Source organism: Cherax quadricarinatus, chromosome 47 (genome assembly GCF_038502225.1).
Source record: "Cherax quadricarinatus isolate ZL_2023a chromosome 47, ASM3850222v1, whole genome shotgun sequence".
Taxonomy (NCBI): domain Eukaryota; kingdom Metazoa; phylum Arthropoda; class Malacostraca; order Decapoda; family Parastacidae; genus Cherax; species Cherax quadricarinatus.
Window position 1 is genome coordinate 2,488,520 of NC_091338.1, and position 24,403 is coordinate 2,512,922.

Sequence of the window (24,403 nt, forward strand, 5' to 3'; positions counted from 1 at the left end):
TTAATTTCTACACTCCAAATATTCTGCATTATATTCGTACCACAATTTACTCTCAAACATGACCTCCCCACCAGGCTTGGAATAATTACACAACTCAAAGTCAATTACAATGTCAATATTTCTTCCAGATTTTCACATACAATTTCATGAACAAATTACAATTACTGGATATTGCGTATTAAATTATTTTCATTAATTACTTCAAATTTTACTATTGTTGAAATCATTGTTAAATGTTTGAAATAAATAAACATTTTACTTCATATTCTGTATTTAAACGAAAGTACTTTAACAATGCACAAGAAAACCACCCATATGGATATTTGTTACACTAGATCATCCAAAAAACAGGAAGATGACAAATAACTAAATAAGCTTGTTTCACATAATGTTCATTGCTGCGTTAGCTAAAAGACAATGTTTAACGAGTGTTACATCAGAATGTACAGTTATGTACCATCTGACGTGTATTTTCATTCTGTCATTAGTCCATCATAGTGCCCCAGTTATATGATGTAGTTTCAGGAAGTATAAGTTTGATAACAGTCAATTACAATAAAAATTGCAATTCCTGTACTATAATTAAAAGTTCAATTACAATTAATAAAAAAATTAATTATATTCAGCATCATTTAAAATTACTCTGAGTCTGATAATTACTGCCTCTAGCAACACTAAACCCATAGGTGTTTGCAGTTCCTGAGGAATGGGAGGTAATTAACTTCAATCCAAGAAAGGGGAGGATAGTTCTAGTTCCTTGAATCGAGAGCCTTTCACCAGCATCAACACATTCCTTCCCTGCCCCCTCCCTTTTTTAAGGAAATAGAATTTGTAGATCTATCTTTCAACGCGTCAGTCGTATCCCACTGAAGCAGGGTGGCCAAAAAAGAAAAAGAAAATTTTATCTTTATAAATTTAGTAATGTATACAGGAGAAGGGGTTATTAGCCCTTTGCTCCAGGCATTTTAGTTGCCTCTTAAGACATGCATGGCTTACGGAGAAAGAATTCTCTTCCACTTCCCCATGGAGATAAGAGGAAATAAACAAGAACTAGTAAGAAAAGTGAAGAAAACCAGAGAGGTGTGTGTATACATATGATAGTACAGTATAACTTCAGTTTTCGTTTTTAATTCGTTCCAGAAAGTCTGACGAAAACCGAATCAAATAATGTAATAATGTAAATCCAATTAATCCTTCCAAACACCCAAAGGTATTAATAAAAAAAATACATTTTATAGAAAATAACTATGGTTTTACATACAGAAAACAATGAGAAATAAAATATAAAGGACTAATGAAATGGATAAATGAACATTTAACATAACTTTTACCTTTATTGAAGACTCTTGTTGGCGTATGGAAGACAGCAAGGAGGGAAGAGGGAATCCCTTCCATAAGGACTTCTGGTATCAAGTCCCTATCTGGGGTTACTTCCCTTCTTTGTCTTTTACTGGCACTAGGACCAGCTTGAGAGTCACAGGACCCCTGTTGCACAAAAAATCTGTCCAGAGAGGTCTGTTTCTGGCATTTCTAAGATTTGCCTAAACTGGGACAAGGCATTATCATTGAACATGTTGCAGACAGGGCTTGCAACAGCTTTGTTAGGGTGATATTTCTCTGCAAAACCTTTGCAACTCTCTCCACTTTGCACACGTGTTAATCACTGAAGAAGGCATATTCTCCCCTCTCTCTTTCTCCTCCTCTGAAGCAATTTCCTCAGCTGTGATCTGTTGCTGTTCCAGTTGAAGGTGTTGTAGCTCTTCAGTGGTCAGCTCTTCCCTGTGGTCGTCCACCAACTTCCACATCCTGGCCACTCACATCCAACCCCATGGACTTCCCCAAAGCCACAACAGATTCCACAACAGGCGTAAGGTTGTCTGGGTCAGCCTCAAACGCTTCAAAATCCTTTCTTGAATTCTATTGCGATTCTCGCCTTCTTTATCAAAGGGCTGGTACTCGGAACTTTCTTTGGCTCCATGGTGGCTTATTTATCAGTCACACTCAATAAACAAGCACAAAAAACAGTGGATTATTACAAAATGTTTCGTATGAATGCGCAGGGTAATGTTCATTCGACGAGAAACAAAGCCCAACTGACTCAGGACATGTGCATGGGATGCTTTGTGTGGGCAGGCAGGCAGGCAGACACGTTTGGTATGGTAGATGAAAGCCAAGGTGATTAACGAAAACTGGGACAAAATTTTTACTAAAAAAGTCATTGAAAACCGAATTCGACGAAAACGAGGTTCCACTGCACATGCAAGTGTACTGTGACCCAAGTGTAAGCAAGACATGCCTGAAATCTTGCACGTTTAAGAGAAAAAAAAAAGACACCAGCAATCCTACCATCATGTAAAACATTTACAAGCTTCCGTTTTACACTCTTGGCAGGACAGTAGTACCTCCCTGGGTGGCTGCTGTCTACCAACCTACTACCTATGAATTTGTAGATATGTATGTACGTACACTGTACTTGAAAAATAAAATATACTGAATAACTTTTATAAAAATTTGTCTATTACAGTATTGCACTTTTTACACAGCCAATCTAATTTTTTTTTAACAAGATACATCATTGATAAATTTTGGGAATTTTTCCTACTCCCAAAGCTCAGCCTTGGGCCAGGCTCTTCTGGTGCTTGCCATGTCAACCAGGCTGTTGCTGCTGGTAGCCACAACCTAGCTGATCTGGCATCTGGAGAAAGCACTTACATGTATCCAGTTTCCTTTCGAAGGTTCTACATTTGTCTCAGTAGTGTTTCTCATATCTTCTGTCAACACGCTGAATAGCCTGGGGCCAAGGATGATACAATGTTCCTTTACTGTGCCCCTGGAGCCCCTGCTTTTCATTAGGTTTATTTTGCACTTCCTCCCATATCTCTCACTCCAGTATGTTATGTCAGTATGCAGATTTGGGACAAGCCCTTCAAGTACTTTCTAGGTACATTTAATCATGTATCTCTCTCTCATCCAGTCCAGTGAGTACATATTTAGGCCTTCCATGATAGCAGCACAGAGTTCAATGTATGTATTATAGCCTAGTTGATCAGGAACTGACTTGAGGAACTTATCAAATTCCCCCTTGATAATTCTCATGTTATAGAGGGAAAGATTTCAAGAATATTGGTCCCTTTACACTTGTTAGATTACCTCTTAGTGTACTCACTTGTTCACAAAACTTAAAAATACATTGCAATGTAAAATATCAAACATAAAATATACGAAATAAGCTGTAATGCAATTCAGTAACTACAAATTAGTATACCATCGAGTGAGTTGGTGTTGTGCCTGTTTTGTGGTTCCTTTACTCTGTCAGGGAGGTTGTCACTATCTGGCCCTGCCACAACCACGAGAGACATCAGAGCCATGCACCATACGGCACATAACAGTTGCATCTGTAAATATAATGCAAGTACAGTATAATATTTCCTGCAAGTCTGATAAGAATCATGTGTTTATTAAGCAAAATTTCTTCAGCTATAAAAAATTATAAAACTAATTTTGTGCTAAATAATCTTGCATAAATGATGAATAGAAACATTATTTCATTGATAGTTGGGCAGATTGCAAGCGAGTACAATACCAGTATTTACAAAACCCACAGGATACAATCATTTGTCAAGTCAAGTGCCATTGGGTCTAGCTAGTAACATGATCACTAGTCACAGCCAGACCCTCCCATTAATTCATACTCAAATTACAATTTTCTTTCTAACTTATTTACATAGGTTAATCAATGATATAAGATTGCAATAAAATAAAAATATTTATGTTATGTTAGGGTAACTGAAAAAAAAAAAAAGTCCTAAAATTTACGTACTTAAAATAATATTGCTTAATTAGGTATCCCAAAGGGGGACCTTGAATGACTGGAAGAAACAAAAATTTTGATAGTTTCAATTTTATTTTGCTCCTAACACAAGAAGGCCCCATTTGATCAACTTCAAATTTTAAACACTTGTTTACCTTGAGGGGGTTCCGGGGTTCAACGCCCCAGCAGCCCGGTCTGTGACCAGACCTAATGGTGGATCAGGGCCTGATCAACCAGGCTGTTACTGTTGGTCGCATGTAAACCAACGTATGAACCGCAACCCAGCTAGTCAGATACTGACTTCAGGTGCCTGTCCAGTGCATGCTTGAAGATAGTCAGGGAATTATTGGTAATCCCCCTTATGTCTGCTGGGAGGCAGTTGAATAGTCTTGGGCCCCTGATACTTATTATGTTGTCTTATGCTAGTGGCATCCCTGCTTTTCATTGGGGGTATGTTGCATCGTCTGCCAAGATATTTTGCTTTCATAGGGAGTGATTTTCATGTGCAAGTATGGTACTAAACCCTCTAGGATTTTCCAAGTGTATATGATCATGTATCTCTCCCAAATGTGTTCTAGGGAGTACAGGTTGAGGAACTTCAAGTGTTCCCAGTAATTTAAGTGTTTTATCGCAGTTATGCCTGTCGTGAAGGTTCTCTGTACATTTTCTAGGTCAGAAATTTCGCCTGCCTTGAAAGGTGCTGTTAGTGCTCAGCAATATTCCAGCCTAGAGAGAACTAAGTTTCATCATGGGCTTGGCATCCCTAGTTTTGAAGGTTCTCATTATCCATCCTATCATTTTTCTAGCAGATGCGATTGATACAATGTTATGATCTTTAAAGGCGAGATCTTCTGACATGATCACTCCCAGTGTCAGTATAGCTACTGAATTCCCCTATACGTATACTTGTGTAGTATACTGTAGATCGTATCATCCATGTATATATTTAGGTTCCCTTTCAGTAGGCTCAGTGACTAGCATGTGTGACGTCATGTGATGCCGTTGCGAGTGCTGCAAGCTCACTGCGCACTCGTCCTCTCTCTCAGTTCTCCATGCTTAGGTCTACGGCCAACACAGACAGTCTGGTCTCCCCCCTCTCACACTCTGCTAATATACGTGTTAACATCCAGCGACTGTGTAACTCCAACCATCACATCTCCACGAACCCTCCCAACACCAGGTCTTTTTCGCTCTACTGTGTGGTTGAAATTTGTTTTATACTGCGATGTAGTTTTGATTTCCTCATATTTTCCATATCGGAGTAATTGAAATTTCTAATCATTAAACTTCATGTTGTTTTTGGCAGTCCATTTAAAGATTTGGGTGATGTCTGCCTGAAGTCTTGCAGTGTCTTCAATGCAAATTCGGGCGTCATCTGCAAAGGAAGACACGGTACTGTGGCTTATATCCCTGTCTGTCAGATATGAGTCAGATATGAGGATGAGGAGCACAATGGGAGTGAGTACTGTGCCTTGTGGAACAAAGCTTTTCACCGTAGCCTCCTCAGACTTTACTCTGTTTACTACTACTCCTCTTTGCGTTCTATTTGTTAGGAAATTATAGATGGTAACCAGGGCAAGATTCTTGTAAAACTGGCATGTGTGGGTGCAACATGATCAAAGTTGTAGAGCCCATTCTAAGATTCCTGGAATGGTTCCGATAACTTTCAAAACTCTCTGCAGCTTTGTTTCAAACGATAGGTGAGAGTGAAAGTCAAGTGTGTAGGTGCTCATTTGCCCATTTTGTGGCAAAAGTGAAAATTTCATTCCCATTAATTCACATTAAATATATTTTGGTGTATCTCTTTTGATTGGCTTCATTAAAGTATCTTATGGACACGATGGTATATATTAAGCTTAGTTTGTGTAAGGGCAAATTTGTCAGTATAGTAAATTATTATTATAATAAAAAAGAAGCGCTAAACCACAAGGGCTATACAGCGTGTCAGTATAGTAAAATCGTTTAAAGTTTGGAGTTGTTGGAATTTGTGCAGTAACGAGAGAATTTCTCTTTGGATTATCTATGAATTTTCAACAGTAGTCTGGTTTCCTGACTGCAAGATTCACCTTATGGTGGCCTGTGGCCTGGTGGCAAAAGCTCTCGCTTCACATGGTGAGGGGTTCGATTCCCAGCCAGGGTAGAAACATTAGGAGTGTTTCCTCACACCGGTTGTCTATGTTCACCCATCGGTAATAATGGGTTCCTGAAATGTTCTGCATACCAACTGGCTTTCTATGTAGTAATGTCACTGATTCAGCTAGACTGACTACACGACTCACGAAATTGTAATGACACGACCGCAAACAAACCATACCACAGGTGGGGTTTGAACCCGTGGTCAGAGCCTCAAAACTCCAGACCGTCGTGTTAGTTAGTTTAGTATCTTTAGTATGCACCCCATACCCATCCTGTGGGCGGTAGTCAAAAGATTACAGAGGTACATAATGGGTCCAGGGACTGGGCCCCAAAATTTTGATAGCTGAACTATGCATGAAGGTAATGAAATCACAAGTTACAAAGCCACTGGGCTAACACGATGGTCTGGAGTTCTGAGACTGACCGCGGGTTCAAACCCCACCCGTGGTATGGTTTGTCAGCTAGATCTGTATATCTTGTACATGTACTTGTAGAAATAGAGATATTATTACTGGGCAGCAACGGGCCCCAATTTGCCAATTTTATTAAATAGCAATGTTTATTTACATTTGATAACTTAAGAATGCCTCCTCTGATTGGCTTCAAAATATTTATACTGATGCACTCAATAAGAAGGAAGAATGCCCATTTGCCAAGTTTGATTATAATCATGAGGGAGCACGAAACCCGTAGGGTTATACAGTGCAGTTTGAAATTTTACCAACATTGTTAATAAAAACTTGAATAGGATTCTAAGCAATTACCGTAGAATGCACTATCTGAAAAAATTCGAAAGTTGATCTTTCTGGGTGAAAAATTTTAATTTGTACTGGACTGTCCTAATTTGCCATTTTTATTAAAGAAACTTGAATATTAGTTTCCATGTGATAACTTGTGAAAGTTCCTAATTCACTTCAAATCTTCAATGCTAATATTCAACTGCATTAGAAACTTATGCTTCACTCTGCACTATTCCCTTCTCAAGAATTAAGGTACAGGGGATTAGGGTGTTGCAATACTGGGATATCTTTATCTGATCTCACAGTGACCAAAATACATCTTGCTTTACATAACTAACCTGAGAATTTACATAACCATATTTTTAATCATATTTACTCTTATGGGGGAAATAATCGTTTAATTAAATAGTAATTCCCTGGAGGGAAGAGGGTGCCTCGAGGCTAGTGAAGAGCTCTTCATCCAAGAGAACTGGATCCATACCTTAAGTTTGTTGGAGCAAAAACGTGTAACCACAAGCTGAACTATATGCCGGTAGTTTTCATCTTCAAATAAGCACTATTATCGTTCCAATTTATTTATTCAAGGCTTCACGGTTGCCTAGAACATCAGGTCTTTTTTTCAACCACAAAAACTTGTCTCGTGTTAATCTATGTGTTGAGTTTTCAGAGTGCGTCATTATATCCAGTATTGATGACTAAGACAGCCGGGTATCTGTTGTTGGAACTATAACGTTCCAGACCACAGAGCTGAACTCTTCCCCAGGCTGAGGGACTGGTCACCTCAAATAGTATTTATCAAAGGTTGATGGACTGATTACATTATCTTCATTTCAGTACTACACCTGCTGCCTCTGTATTTGACTGAAGAAGCCTACTGTGTAGGCGAAACGTTTCAATAATGAAGATAGCCAACTGTCGCACACGTGTCTTAATTATCAACTTGCCAGTATTTTATATAATTTTCGACATATCCAGTACTGTTAAGTCCCTCAGCTCTTTGCTTCGTAATTCCTTTCTCAACACAGGCACTGTTCTGTCTCACTCCTTGCAATCCCAATGCAATGGCGTGCTGAGTTTCCAATAATGTACACTGTATTTATGGATTCATACGCACGAATGTATGTAAATATTGAAGCACTTACGTAATTAGTAAAATTATTAAGAAAGACTTGGACGCAACACTGTTGCACTATACACATGGCCTCTTAAATGGTTAACATGAGGCGGTGCAATGATACTGAATGTTAATCTCGATGTTAATACCATGTATTGTTATTGTGAAATCAAGATGCATGTATCAGGATGCACACGTGCTTATTTAAATACACGGTTATGTATATACAAGCAACCGTGTTATACCAGAGTACTAATGTGTTTGGGTGTGCTCTGAAAACGAGTGTTATCTCTACTAGCAGAGTTTTTTATATATATTTTATTTAAAAACAATATAAATTATAAGGAGGTATAAAATAGTAAATAATATCACAATACAGGATATGAACAAGATTACGAATATTCACATCTCGAGTGCAGAAGCAAAATTTTGAAAACCTCATACAAAAAAGGAACGTGTAACAACCACGCAAAATATGTGGAAAATACTGTATATATTTTCCAGAAATTCAGTATTTATATGTAAATAGATGGCCATACTGTATTTAATAATATTTATGTCATAGAAAACGGAAAGCCTGCGTCTGCGCAGACGAGACTGGCCATCTTGGTTTTGAATTTGTATTAGAAACGTTGGTGAATGGGGAGGAATTTTTCGTGCTCTAGAGGCTAAAATTGTGCTGACACCTCTCAAATAGGAGGCGAAATTGGGGGATGTGCATTCCTGCATAACTTGAGATATCAGACGACTGGACAAGACAGCTCCAGGAACCTCAGATAAGATCTCTACATTTGTGTGTAATTCTGGCCAGCATTATTTTCATATATTTAGTTAGAGTGAGGTTTTCTGAGTATGATACACATTAATCTCCAGTCAAATTGGTGAGTGATATTAAGATATATTTTCCTTCTGTTATGCAATTGTGTATATATATAACCATTTATTATTTTTAATATACAGTCCACAAATTTATATATTTACCAGTATTCCTGGTGTATGTATATTTCATTTAATTAATAGGTCCAGAGCAACTTGTGGATATGACAGTGGTAGGTATCGAAGGGGGACATTTTTTGCGACCTAGGTGTCCCAAATTCCTACTTGTCTATGTAACATTGATAAATAATAATTATCTTTGTTATCATTTACTGTTATGTACATAATTAGTTACATTCATTATTATTATTATAATCAAAAAGAAGCGCTAAGCCACAAGGGCTATACAGCGCTGCAGGGTAGGGAAGGAAGCAAGGGAATTGGATGGCAGAAGGGAGGGGGGATGATCAGCAGGGTACAGAAAACAGCGGGGCAGGGGATAGTACGGGGGTAGAGGGTAGCAAGAGATACAAGTAGAAAGGGCTGAAAGTATCAAAATTTGTGGAGTAAGTCAGTCGTTGTCAAAAAGTCAATGAGAGAGTCCGGATGAAAGGTGGGTCCATCAGCGAGAAGGGAAGGTAAAGAGAGAGCAGCGGGGCGAAGACGACGACAGAGGTAAATTCTGCGTGCTCGTTGATAAAGTGGGCAGTCCAACAGAATGTGGCTGACTGATAATGGAGCTTGGCAATTCTCACAGAGAGGAGCAAGACGCCTCTCCATGAGATATCCATGAGTAAGACGAGTATGGCCAATGCGAAGACGGGAGAGAGTAGTCTCCCAACCTCGACACTGGTGATAAGAAGACGGCCAGTAACCTATACTCGGTTTAATAGACTGAAGTTTGTTGCCGAGCATAGTAGACCAACGTTGTTGCCAACGGGTGTGAAGGTGGGAAGATATTACAGCAAAATAGTCCGTACATGGAATACCTCTATAAGAAACTGGTAGGTCATGTACTGCTGACCGCGCAGCAGTGTCTGCCTGTTCATTGCCCTGTACGTCAACATGACCAGGGACCCAACAAAAAACAATATCTTTATGCTTAGTAAAGATGCGGCGTAGCCAAAGTTGGATACGGAGGACTAAGGGGTGAGGTGTATCAAATTTTTGTATAGCCTGTAAAGCACTAAGGGAGTCTGAGACAACCACAAATGATGACACAGGCATAGATGCAATACGGATAAGTGCTGTAAGGATGGCATATAATTCAGCAGTAAAAATACTAGCTGAAGATAGTAAATGCCCTTGTACGACGCTGTCCGGAAACACTGCTGCGAATCCTACGCCGTCAGAAGACTTAGAGCCATCTGTGTACACAGCAATGGCATGAGAATGAGAGTGAAAGTGGTCAAGAAAAAGAGAGCGGGAAGCGACCGTAGACAGTTGGGCTTTCGAGCAAGGGAGGGAGAAAGAACAGACTCGAACAGCTGGAACTTCCCAGGGGGGTAGGGAAAAGTGTGATGCTACATGTACATAGAAAGGTGGTAGTTGAAGAGAAGACAAGAGCGAATGAAGGCGAAGAGAGAAGGGACGGAGTAAGCAGGGGCGGCGAACAAATAAAGAATGTCTACTAATATCAGTGACCATTCTATAAATGGAAGGATTGCGGAGATCATGAGAGCGTACATAGTAGCGCAGGCAATGGGCATCACGGCGATCGGATAAGGATGGAACGTTCGCTTCTGCATAGAGGCTTTCGACAGGGGAAGAGCGAAAAGCACCAAGGCATAAACGTAATCCTTGGTGATGAATGGGGTTAAGGCTAGAGAGAGTAGCAGGAGATGCCGCTGAATAGATCTGGTCACCATAATCAAGTTTCGATAAAATAAGGGTGGAATGTAGGTGAAGGAGGGTTCGACGATCAGCTCCCCACGAAAGATGAGCAAGGGTTTTAAGAAGGTTCAGCCGGCTGTGACAAGTTGCCTTCAGAGAGGTAATGTGAGGTTTCCAGGATAACCTACGATCAAAGAGGAGGCCCAGAAACTTGACTGTATCACGTTCAGGGATACGTGAGCCATAGAGGTACAAAGGATGATCAGAGATGACAGAGCGTCTAGTGAAAGTGATTTGGTGGGTTTTAGTGCTGGAAAATTTAAACCCATGTGTGGTGGCCCAATTGGAAACACGGTCGACTGCATGCTGGAGAGAAACTGTAAGGAGGTGACAGTCAGCGCCTGCACAGGCAATAGCGAAGTCATCAACATAGAGTGATGACCAAATATTTGATGGAAGACTAGAGGCCAAATCATTAATAGCAAGGAGAAAAAGTGTTGTGCTCAGAACACATCCCTGGGGGACACCTTCAGCTTGGATAAAGTCCGGGGAGAGCACATTATTAACCCGAACACGGAAATGCCTGTCAGTTAAAAAGTTCTTAAGGAAGGATGGTAGATTGCCTCGAAGGCCTAAGGAGTGGGCTTGGGCTAAAATATTATACCTCCAAGTTGTGTCATATGCCTTCTCAAGATCAAAAAATATGGCAATAACTGAGTGGTTATTCGCAAAGGCATTACGAACATACGTATCCAAGCGCAGTAAGGGGTCTATGGTAGAACGTCCCTTACGAAAGCCATATTGACGAGTGGAGAGACTGTTGTGTGTCTCTAAATACCACACTAAACGTCTATTTACTAGACGTTCCATTACTTTGCAAACTGCACTGGTAAGAGCAATGGGACGATAGTGGGAGGTTTCATGTCCCGTAGTGCCTGGTTTGCGGAAAGGGAGAACAATGGCGGATTTCCACAGCTGTGGAAGAACTCCTTGTGACCAAATAAGATTGTAAAGGCGTAATAGGACTGCAAGGGCTGACTGATGTAAATGTTGTAGCATACGAATATGAATGTCGTCGGGCCCAGCTGCCGATGATCGACAAGCTGAGAATGTTGCCTCCAGTTCTTGAAGTGTAAAAGGCACATTATACTGTTCTTCTCTGAGAGAAGAAAAGTCCAAGGGTGCTAACTCTCTGGCAGACTTTGAGGAAAGAAATGAGGGGCATAGATGGAGTCCCTGAGAAATACGGACCAGATGATTGCCAATTTCATTGGCAACATCTAGTGGGTTTGCTATATCAACACCGGCAACCCGCAGAACAGGAGCCGGGTCAGGAGAATATTTACCACTCAGTTTTCGTACTTTTTTCCAGACTGCACTCATAGAGGAAGCAGAGGTGATGGTGGAGACATAATCTCGCCAGCAAGTGCGTTTAGCGTCACGGATGACACGGCGAGCGATCGCACGCTTCTGTTTAAAATCAAGGAGTCGCTCTGTGGTTCTATTGTACCGGTACCTGCCCCATGCAGCGCGTTTCAAACGTACTGCACGAGCACAAGCAGGAGACCACCAAGGCACGCATTTCTGAGAATGCCTGCTCGAAGTTTGGGGTATAGAATGAGAAGCTGCGGTGAAAACGGAGGATGAGAATAGGTGTAAAAGCTCATCGATGGAGGACGAAGAAGGAACCTCTTTAAAAACAGTCAGGTGTGAGTAAAGGTTCCAATTTGCCCGATTAAATTGCCAGCGTGGGGTGCGAAGAGGTGGCGAATATGAAGGGGAAGTAAGAATGATTGGGAAATGATCACTGTCATGTAAGTCCGGGAGAACAGACCAAGTAAAGTCTAATGCGGCGGAGGAAGAGCAAACTGAGAGATCGATGCAAGAGAGAGTATGAGTCCGAGGATCAAAATGGGTGTGAGTACCTGTATTTAAAACATGGAGGGGGTGGGTGGCAAGAAAAGCCTCTAACTGAATTCCACGGGAATCACAGTGAGACCCTCCCCAGAGGAAATGGTGGGCATTAAAATCACCAAGTAACAGAATTGGTGGCGGTAATGACGAAACAAGGAAGGCAAAATCCGGAATAGATAATGCCCGAGAAGGAGAGAGATATAAAGAACAGAGCGTATACCACCTATGTAAGTGGATACGGGCTGCTGTGTAATGCAGCGAAGTATGAACAAATAGCTGATGGTACGGAATATCAGTGCGGAGAAGAAGGGCACTTTCATTAAAGGTCCCATCAGGAAAAGGATCTGAAGAATACAATAAATTATAGCCTGAGATGTGAGAAATAACAGCAGAGTGTAATTTTGGTTCCTGTAAGCAAACACCAACAGGGGCAAACTGGGAGAGTAACATCTGAAGCTCACCCCGATTACCCCTGAGGCCACGTATATTCCACTGTAAAAAGGCCATGAATGGCAATGATAAAGATACTTGAAATCCGCAGGTAAGGGTTCCTACGGACTAGGAGGGTTAGAAAAGTCCACATGCGGAGGCAGTGGAAAATGTTCAAGCAGCGAAGGAACGGTGCGCTGTGAAGAAAGGAGTTGCGCAGATGGAGCAGAGGAGAGAGAAAGAGCGGAAGGTGGATCAGTGTCCATTGATGGTTTGGTCTCTGCAATATATTCAGAGATTGCTTCAAGTGTTTCAGAATTCAGAGATGTCGTATGGGAGACAATATTGGGAATGGTAGGGGGAGGATGAGTAAAGATTGGAACTGTATTGGACTGTACCAAGGTAGGGGGGGGCGAAAGGGTGGAGGGAACTGGAGAAGTGTGGCAGGGGACAGAAGAGACAGGAACCTGGGAGGTGGCAGAAGAGGAAGAAACTTGGGAGGGAACAGGGGAGGAAGGTACATTACGAGGAGGAGGGTGAACCTCTGCACTTGTAACTGAGCCAGTGAGAGGGGAAGAACTAGGGACAGAGACAGGGAGGGTAAAATGAGGAGGTGGAAGATGGGTAGGAGGTGTTACCGGACCTTTTTTTGACTTTTGAGAAGTAGAGGGACGATTGGGAAGAGGTGTCGTACGAGGTCTCGTCGATACTGAGGCTTGTAAGAGAGAACTCGAAGAAGCGAGATTAGACTGAGGCGTTGAAGTAGGGACGTCTGAGCCGAGGACAGCAAAAGGATTAGATACAGGAGTGATTATGGGAGAGGTAACCACAGAGGTGGGTGTAGAAGATGGGATACCAGAAGTGGGGGGACGTTTTGAAACACGGGAATAAGAAACACGTGGGAGTCTCCCTTGGAGGCGGAGATGAGAAACTGCCATGGCATAAGGGAGACCTTCTGTCTCTTTGAGGTGACGGATTTCCCGCTCGTTTAAATAGACCTGACAACGGCGAGAGTACGAAGGGTGAGCCTCATGACAGTTAAGGCAAGAGGGAGATCGATTGCAAGACGTATTAGAATGGTCATCGGCACCACAGACTGGGCATTCGGCGATAGATCTGCAATATTTCGCTGGATGGCCAAATCGCCAGCAATTTCTACACTGTTGTGGTGTAGGGATCACCTTTCGAACTTGTAACCGATGTCCTGCTATATAAACTGAGGATGGGAGTTCTCGGCTGTCAAAAGTTAAACGAGCCACATTGCTAGGGTATCGTCTCCGCCCACGGGCAGGAAGAACGTAAGTGTCTACCTTGAGGATTGGGAGATCTTGGAGTTCCAGCTGTTCTAGAATGTCGGTGCCACATGTCTGGAAATTTTGTTGAACTATGGTATGGGGCAGAATAACGGTACCACTACAAGAATTGAGGGAATGATGTTTTTCAAGGGTGACAGGAACAGTATCTATATGGGAAAGACGAGAGAGCTCACGAGCCTGGGTAGCATTCTGTACGGTAATGATGCGCGTACCGCTCTTAAGAGCATGAAAAGAAATATCTTTACCAACATGGCGTAGGAGTGCCTTGCCAATACTATGGTCAGAAAGATAGGCAGTAGAGGAAGTTGGTCGTAAAGTGAAGAATTTAGTCCACTGTTCAGTCTGAAACTGAGCGTGGAAAGGTAGTGAAGGACGTGTCGATCTTTTCTGAGAAGAACGAGAAGGTGAAGGTGGAGAAGTATCATCAGCAGGTAATTGTCGTTGACGTTTAGGCGTGGGACCAGAGTTGGTCCGACGTGGAACGGGTCGGCGATTTGAAAATTGCCGCACCGTAGAGGGAGAGGCCGGAAGCATAGTCAGAGGAGAGCGAAGGTCTGATAAATCGAAGGAGTCAGTCGAGGCCTCAGTACCTGAAGCAGGTGAGGAAACAGCACCGGCAATAGGTACAGAGGCATGAGGAATGTCTGAAGAGTGGTCCAAAGACGAGGCGGGGTCAGAACGGGGTGCGGTATCAAGAAGGGGCCCGGGGGTAAAAGGTTCATGGACTAGGGCTGCCATGGTTAGGTTACTTCTTTCTTTTTGTTTTTAAGAAAAAAAAAGAAAGAAGAAAAGAAAATAAAAATAAAAAAAAGAAAAAAAAAAGGGGGGACCGGGGAGGGATAGTTCCTAGGAGGAATGAAAGGGCCAGAAATCTCCCTCCGCGCCCAAGAGGACTCGACACCGCTAGTAGCGCAGATGCAGCATGGAACCCGTGCCATACCCTACCCTTCATGCCAGTAAACCAGCAATCTGGGATAGCAACCTCACATCTGCCGAGCTACCTCGGTGGACAAAAGAGAGGGCGGCCGGATATCCGCCACAAAGCATACCTCCTTCAGCCACCACCCCCGGAATCCGAAAGGTGGCTTCCAGAGATACACCCGTCGCCCAAAAGACACCCAAAGCTACTCCGGGATACCGGAGAGGGATCGGGACATCCCTAGGCAATCCAGATTCCACGGCAAACTACGCCACCGCCAAGAAACCTCAACGGAATGGGATCGACCCCGGTGTCCTTTCCTCTACCTAGGAACTAGCGTGCCTGTGGGAGAAATCCCAAAGGACAAAAAGAGGAAGGGCAAAAGGGAGGAGTGGGGAGGAGGAGGAGGAAAGGAAAAAGGGGAGGATGGGGAGGATGGGATAGGGGAGGGGAGATTGGGGGGTAATTAGGTTCGGTCTGAGGAAGAAGACCGATAGGTCTAATTCCTCAGACCAAGAGCCTCTTCACCACGCCAAGGAGCCCCCCTTGAAGAGGTAGTTACATTCAGATAAATGCAATTTCCCACAAGCTCTTCATTTGCAATGCGGTATGTGTCCCTGATGATGGCAGGTAATAAAACTTGAGCTGAGTGGGCATACACCACTTCTATGCCGACAGTGTTTACCCTTCTTGCCTGCTGCGCCATTTCGGGAAAACCAAGTTTTCACCAGCTGACAGCAGAGGGCAGGCTCAGCTCACGCCCGCTCGTCCCAGAGGTTGAGCGACGACTCCAATAATAGCAGTTATCCGTACAGCACTTGACCTCTCCTGACATTGTCTAACATAATTATTCCAAGTTTTGGAATAATTATCTTATAGCTGGATATTGTTGCTTTGTAAATCTAACTAGTGATCACTAACAATAAGATGTATTATTTCCCGTTTGTTCACACGCCTACGAAGAAAGGTTAAGGGAAATCGGCCTGACGACACTGGAGGACAGGAGGGTCAGGGGAGACATGATAACAACATACAAAATACTGTGTGGAATAGACAAGATGGCCAGAGACAGGATGTTCCAGAGAGGGGGACAAACAAGTGGTCACAATTGGAAGCTGAAGACCCAGACGAGTCAAAGGGATGTTAGGAAGTACGTATTTCTTCAGTCATAGTAGTCAGGAAGTGGAATAGCCTAGCAAGTGAGGTAGTGGAGGCAGGAACTATACATAGCTTTAAGATGAGGTATGATAAAGCTCATGGAGCAGGGAGAGAGAGGACCTAGTAGCACTCAGTGAAGAGGCGGGGCCAGGAACCGAGTCTCGACCCCTGCAACCACAATTAGGCGAGTATTACATTAGTGGGGTAGCCTAGGAGAATGGAAAATATTCAGGCTTAATTCAAGAAATTGGAAAATTGGACTGGTCCAATTCCTTAGGACAAGAGCCCATCACTAGAATCAAGGAACCTCCCCTGAGCGGTGTGGTATTAAGGAAGTGAGCATAACTAGTAGGTTCGCCGGTACTGTCCCAGCCCGGGTCTTTAAGTGAGCATAGCTCAGCCAGTTTAATCAGCCAGTTTAAACACTGTAGGGTCTGACCATAACTGGATGGATCAATTTATTTTCGTGCAATCATAGGTACCAAATCATTTCACTTCCCTTGATGAGGGAGCTGTTGGCTATTAAAACTAGGCCTCTCAATGGGATACTAATATACTGCTTGTATTAATAGTCGGCACCAATAAATAAGTCATCCTGCAACAAAGACTCCCTTCAGACAATTTTTCTCCCTGGCGATTTAATACATTAATCACAGGGGAAGGCTCGAACCCGTAGGGTCATACAGCCCAGGGAGAGTAGGAGCCATTCACGTTCAGTCCAAGGAAGAGGAGGGTAAGAAGAGTTCTTTGTATCAGAAGTCCTTTCAACATCAAGGAACCTCACTAGACGGGGTTTTCCCGACGAATAAACAAACACGAAGGATCTTCAGTGGTGTCCCAGGGCCCAGCCTTGAGCGAAGAAGGATCACATGATCAGGGCGCGGAAGGGCATGGGACGTAGTTGGCAGCTCGCTCAATATGCCGTAAGACAGTCATTAAGCTTTATTTTTTGTTTGAATCGTGCGGGTAATGTGCTAGCAAGCTCAACCCTTGCTCTTTGAAAAATTGTGAAGCTAGCTACATGCATTTGTACTAACCGTATGTTAAATGTAGCGAGCCTATTGAAATATTTCTTTCACAGACAGCAAAACCAACATACCAGATTTCATTACTTGTTAAAAAAAATTCTCCTTTGTGATGTAGTAATACCAACTACGATATTTACATAGCACTTACTCAGCACTCGTACCAATAAACTAATGACATCAAACACACAATTAAAACAAAAGATAAAATTAACACAATTAAAATAGATACAACAAACAATGAATGCTATCAGTATGAATGCTCGACACAATTACTATTAAACTAAGTTTAAATAATCAGTATCAATAAAAAAAATAAACACTATTAATGTCAAAAGATTTTCCTAAAAGTTAAAGAGCTCCCTACAGGCGCCCCGGTAACTATAAAAACCATAATGAAGGCGGAAAGTTTGCCTAATGTTCTCAATAGTTCTATGTGATGGAGCATAACATGAAAAATAAACGTATTACATATACACAAAATATACACATACATACATACATACACAATGATATATACATACATTGATATACATACATACACATGTATACTTGATCGATATTACATGTAAACGAAAAGCTGTATACCTATAATAAAGGATGTTTTATCGAGTCTTATCACAAAAAAAAAGACTAGCCCTGAAGTAGGCTTTCTGTGGAAAATACTGGATATATTTTCCAGAAATACAGTAGTTATATGTAAATAGATGGCCATACTGTATTTAAAATTATATTATGGAAAATGGGAAACTGGACCTGCGCCTGGGCAGACAGGACTCGCCATTTTTGTTTGAATTGGACACTAACGGTAGTGTATAATGGGAGGCGAAATTGTTGGATGTGCATTCCTGCATAACTTGAGATATCAGGCGACTGGACAAGACAGCTCCAGGAATCTCAGATAAGTCTGTTATGTGGTGGCCGGTGGCCTGGTGGCTAAAGCTCCCGCTTCACACACGGAGGGCCCGGGTTCGATTCCCGGCGGGTGGAAACATTTCGACACGTTTCCTTACACCTATTGTCCTGTTCACCTAGCAGCAAATAGGTACCTGGGTGTTAGTCGACTGGTGTGGGTCGCATCCTGGGGGACAAGATTAAGGACCCCAATGGAAATAAGTTAAACAGTCCTCGATGACGCACTGACTTTCTTGGGTTATCCTGGATGGCTAACCCTCCGGAGTTAAAAATCCGAACGAAATCTTATCTTATCTTAACTCTGGCCAGTGTTATTTTCATAGACAGTGAGGTTTTCTGAGTATGATACACATTAATCTCCAGTCAAATTGGCGAGTGTTATGATTAAGATATATTCTCCTGTTGTATAAGTGTATAATATATATATATATATATATATATATATATATATATATATATATATATAATTTATATATATATATATATATATATATATATATATATATATATATAATATATATATATAATTTATTTTATACAGTCCACAAATTTATATATTTACCAGAATTCCTGGCGATGTATTTTTCATTTGTAATTAATAGGTCCAGAGCAACTTGTGGATATGATAGTGGTAGGTATCGAAGGGGGGACATTTTTTGCGACCTAGGTGTCCCAAATTCCTACTTGTCTAACTGATAAATAATAATTATCTTTGTTCATTTACTGTTATGTAAATAATGATACATCCAAGTAAATGCAATTTTCCACACTTTCCTTATGTTACGCAAGTCCTACTCGCAGTAATTATTATAATCAAGGGGAAGCGCTAAATCCATAGGATTATACAGCACCTGTGGGGGGGAGGGGATTATTATTATTATTATTATTATAATCAAGGGGGAAGCACTAAACCCGTAGGATTATACAGCGCCTATGGGGGAATGGAAGGCATTCAGGCTTAATTCAGGGAACTGGAGCACAGATCCAACTGGAGCACAGATCCAATTCCCTAGATCAAGAGCCCCTCACCAGCGTCAAGGAGCCTTCCTTGAGGGGGGGGGGAGGGGAATGGAAGGTATTCAGGCTTAATTCAGTGAACTGGAGCACAGATCCAGTTCCCTAGATCAAGAGCCCCTCACCAGCATCAAGGAACCTTCCTTGAGAGGTCACTATAATTAGAACTATTTCTCTTGCTCATTAACTAGTAGAAAAATATTTGAATTATAAACCCAGGATAACCCAACAAAAGACTTTTCTAATACGAAGTCCTTTGATCCTGTTTCCCAAGATGAGACCCACAACAGTCGGCTACCCAGGTACAGCACCTATATAATGCTGCAGGAACAGGGGCAACAGGTATAAGTAAAAACCCCTGTTTTCATTTGACCCAGGATCGAACCCAGGTCTTTCAGATTATTATTATTATAATCAAGGGGAGCGCTAAACCCGTGTGATTAAGCAGCCGGTCTTTCAGATGAGACCTGACGGCACTCACTTGAGCCACGAGCAGTACTACTAGTCGTACTAGCAGTTAGCAGTAGTAGTAGCAATAGTAATTAGTCGTAATTTTATCAGTAGTAGTAATAATAGTATTACCAGTAGTCGTAGTAATAGTATTATCAGTAGTAGTAGTAATAGTATTATCAGTAGTAGTAATAGTATTATCAGTAGTAGTAGTAATAATATCAGTAGTAGTAGTAATATCAGTAGTAGTAGTAATAGTATTATCAGTAGTAGTAGTAATAATATCAGTAGTAGTAGTAATAGTATTATCAGTAGTAGTAGTAATAGTATTATCAGTAGTAGTAGTAATATTATCAGTAGTAGTAGTATTGTCAGTAGTAGTAGTAATATTATCAGTAGTAGTAGTAGTAATATTATCAGTAGTAGTAATAGTATTATCAGTAGTAACTAGTAGTGTTTAGTAAGTCCTATTAGTAGTAACTAGTAGTGTTTAGTAATAGTCCTATTAGTAGTTAATACTAGTAGTGTTGGCGACCAGACAGCCACGTCACTGAAACCGACATTTGTACCAACTCAGACCAAACCAAACATTTGTACTCACCTTTGTAGTTGAGGTGGAGCTTGGTAGTGGTAGGCTTGTGTAGGTGATGCGAGCAAATGGAAGAGCCTTCAAGTGCTGACTACCTGCAGGCCAAGATGACTGACTTGTGATGATCTCAGTCGACTCTTCAAGTAGTTCCCAAGGCGATAGCAGTGTGATAAGAAAGATATACCTAGTGTGGAATGCCCCAGACGACTACTGTGACACTACACTGAGTGTGCTACAGTGGTCCCGGCCGTTGCTGGGGTGGTACTGAATATACCAAGTGGCTCGGGGTGGTAAATGGGCTCCCATGGCTCCTCCTCACTCGTGCGCACATTTTCCTCCCCTTAACCCTCAATACCCCTCATGGAAGGTTCCTTGATGTTGGTGAGGGGGCTCTTGATTTAGGGAATTGGATCTGTGCTCCAGTTCCCCGAATTAAGCCTGAATGCCTTCCACATCCCCCCGCCGGGCGCTGTATAACCCACAATATTTCTTATATAAACCCAATACTGAATTTTGACTAACATTACCATTCGATCAATTCTAAAAATAACAGTCTGCATTTGGACTACCATTACCATACCTCTTAAATAAGAACCTGTACCATGACTATCATTACCATACCTCGAAAATAACAGCCTGTCTTCTGGGTGCTATTACCATACTTCTAATATGTCAGCTTGTCTTCTGACTACCATACCATACTTCTAAAGTAACACCTGTCTTTGATTACCATTACCATACTTCTAAAATAACAACCCGCATCTTGACTACCATTACCATACCTCCAAATAACAACCTGTCTTCTGACTACCATTACCATACATCTGTTATAATAGCCTATATTCTGATTACCATTAGCATACTAAAAAAAACAGTATCAAACCACGAAAAGACAAAAGCCTGCCCATAATGCTCTGCATACAATGGGCTTTGGCATGTTACACTTAACCACTGTATTTCCTTGTACTTCTATGTATCATGTACCAACGTAAATTCTAAGTTTGCCGCAAACCAACCAACAAAGACGCCCCGACCTCAGATTTCTTCTCTAGTAACAACAGAACTAAACTAGGAATCCTGATCCTAAATTATCTATAGTAAGTTTATTTAGGTACATGTACACATAAGTACAATTATCATACAGTACCTCCTGGTATGGGCGGAACATTATTTTGACGTTATTAGTGTCATCTTGACCGTAATGTTTTTGTGACTGAATTCATGTCTGCGTAAATAACTTATTACAATGTGCAATCAGATACAAACATGTGAATAGTTCATTACCACCCCAATCGAAATAAGTCACGACTTTTTTTTTGGGTCATCCTAGGTAATCTATATATATATGCTGCTGTTATGATAATTTATATAACTATTTATTGTACCTACACCTGAATAAACTTATTAAAACTTCAAGGCCCAGTCCCTGGACCCATTATGTGCCAATGTAATCTTCTGACTACCGTCCACAGAATGGGTATGGGGTGCATAATAAAGTTATTAAACGAACCTCAACACAGTTCACTTTCTTCTCTGCCTTCGTGAACTCATGGTATGAATATGAGTATTATAACATACACTCGTACACCCTCTCCCCTTCAAAAATCATTGAAGAGTAAAGAAAATATTCAGAGAAGGTCCTATGTACTCATACACCATTTCAATTGCTACCTCGGAGGAATTACTACCTAACAAATTGACCTTGGACTTTCAAGGCATTATATTTTCCTTTCAAATTGTGGGTTATATTTAAAAAACTACACACTGTTGCTGGTCTAGATTCATAAGCCAGAGAATATTTTTTATTACACCTTCATGCTTATTGTTTAAATGACGAATCAACTCGAACTGGTTAGGAGTCTAGTCATGTTGCTGACATGAGGAAGACAGCAACTCTGCACACCATTGGTCACCCACCAGCCAGTGAGTGGAGTAACTGGGCCCCACACTATATCCTAATCTACTAACATCCGCTTCATCCGGCATCCCATCCGCCTTCAGGCAATCCAGCCGGTTCATGAAAGTACACGACGTAGTTATTTGACTATATACACGGAGAGGCGTATATCTCAGTGAACACACACCGAGAATGTACTTCAATGAATTTTCTTTTGCTATCCCCTCAAAGGAAGTTCCTTGATCTAATAAACAGAACATGAGCTCCCCTTCCTTGGATTTAACATTAATGCCTCCCAACCCCTAGACGTTGTATGACCCTCCTACAGGTTTAACGCTCCCCCACAAATGTAATAATAATAGTATTTTGTTATATGACCCATTGGTGTGTAACCCTTGTAGTAAATAACTAATAATAATAATAATAATAATGCATTCAAAACAGAACAGTCCGTCAGGGAGCTTTATGTTACGAGTGTACTCTTCATGTACACGACCCTAGGGGCAAAAACTAACCAGGACCTGAAAATCTTATTAGATAACTGTAATCGTAGATATAGTACACTAAACATAACTGAAAAATGATTACCTCTTGGGTATTTCATTTGTACGACTAAATCTAAATTGAAATTCCGTGCAAATAAAGGGATCAAGAATATGGAGTGGCCTACTTGAATCTAAAACTTGCGCAAGAGTAATCAATTTCTAAAGAAATATCAAAGGTCACAGTCTGAATATGATGAAAGTTCAGTCATGTGGCTACTGTGACTTAGGCAAGAGCAGAGTACAAATCCACACTGCAGATATACATCTTAACCAACATGTTCTCTTGGCATACAACACAATGCATATATTTGCATAAAAACTTATATTAAAACGACAATAGTATTCCTTATTTATACTTCCATCAGCTTGTCTAAAAATGTCAAGTTATTACATTTCATAGTAAACAATGATCTACTAAGATAACTTACGTCATACACATTTATCTTTCCTAATGTCATTATATAAACTTTATTCTTGGAAGATACACCAACTCCGGGATCTTACAAACACTTCCAATGGAGTGCATGTGAGCTGGCACTTGTGATCACGTGACTGCTTTTTTGTACAGGGTGTTTAACAATTTGTATATAAATTTCATGCCAGTATATTTTATTTATAAGCCAGAAAATATTTATGGAGTATTAAGGGAATTATATTTTGTTTGCTAGCTGCCGATTGTCCACAGTATCCTTCAGGTAACCCAATAATTAAACGTCAAACAAAATTTATTGGCTTATACTAGGTGACACTTACCTAATGTATCATTACAGTACAAGTACGTACATGAATGCCCTTCAACGTCCATGTGATTTCGGAAATACTGTACATATTTATCCTACTGTCCGTAAGACCGACTGTAGAGCTCCAGAGTAAATGTTGTCCAAACGTGACGGAGACGCGTATATATTGTTTTGAAACAGCCCGGATATTACGAGTCATGTGTGTGTGTGTGTGTGTGCGTGCCTGTGTGTGACACATTACCACGCAGTAAGAACACGCAAGACTAATCATAAGGACAATAAGACTAATATACTTGTCAAGGCCTACAGCACATGGCAACAGATCCACTAACAGTGGTCAAGACCAAGTACAAATATTACTGATTTGTTATAAGCTTATCCAGACAATACAGAATAAAGAGGAGGCGTCCCAGGGCGCCCACACAAAAATAGGTTCCCAAAAAGAGAAAGGTTCTCGACAATCTGGGGACAAACATAAGATTTTAAAAAATTGTAAAGCGGAAATCCTCATGCGGATCATATTGCGCAAGGAATGGTGGAGGCTTGATTCTCTGCTCGCTAAATATGGGAGTGGTACATTATCAAACTGTACCCGTCGTAGTGTGAGAAAAAATATGCTTCTCAAATGCTGTTTACCTGGCGAGAGTTCCGGGGGTCAACGCCCCCTCGGGGCGTAGAGCAAACAAACGCAAAACTGGCTGATACCTTACATATCAATAGTATGTAATATGACAATACCGTGGCTGGAAAATCCATAACTAATCCACATATTAAAAATGAAAATTAGACGTCATTTCGGTCCGTCCTGGACCCTTATCAAATCGCGTGAGAAAAGAGGAGAAATGATGACAATCAAGGTCAAACTCTTCAAGAGAGGATGAAGGGTTCTGTAAGCCAGGGAAGTGGACCTGATCTCCCCTTCCTCAGACTGAACCTGTCTGCCACCCATACCCCAAACGCTGCATAACACAACAACAACTAATAATAATCAAGGCCAAGATGCTTGTTCTGAAGATTCGAGTATTTAACAATGACTTGCGGA

The 24,403-nt window shown here is 41.3% G+C and overlaps 1 protein-coding gene across 1 annotated transcript in view; it reads right to left on the reverse strand.

Annotated features, from left to right (window-relative positions):
* LOC128696556 (ferritin light chain) overlaps window positions 1-20,457 on the reverse strand; it is a 41,775-nt gene extending 21,318 nt beyond the window's left edge. Inside the window, exons 1-2 of the mRNA XM_053787873.2 lie at window positions 20,192-20,457; window positions 3,266-3,395 (exon numbers count right to left, since the gene is read on the reverse strand). Of these exons, the coding sequence (XP_053643848.1) occupies window positions 3,266-3,395 (130 nt within the window). The 5' untranslated portion in view covers window positions 20,192-20,457. The remainder of the gene's footprint in view (window positions 1-3,265; window positions 3,396-20,191) is intronic.
* Window positions 20,458-24,403: the final 3,946 nt, after the last annotated feature.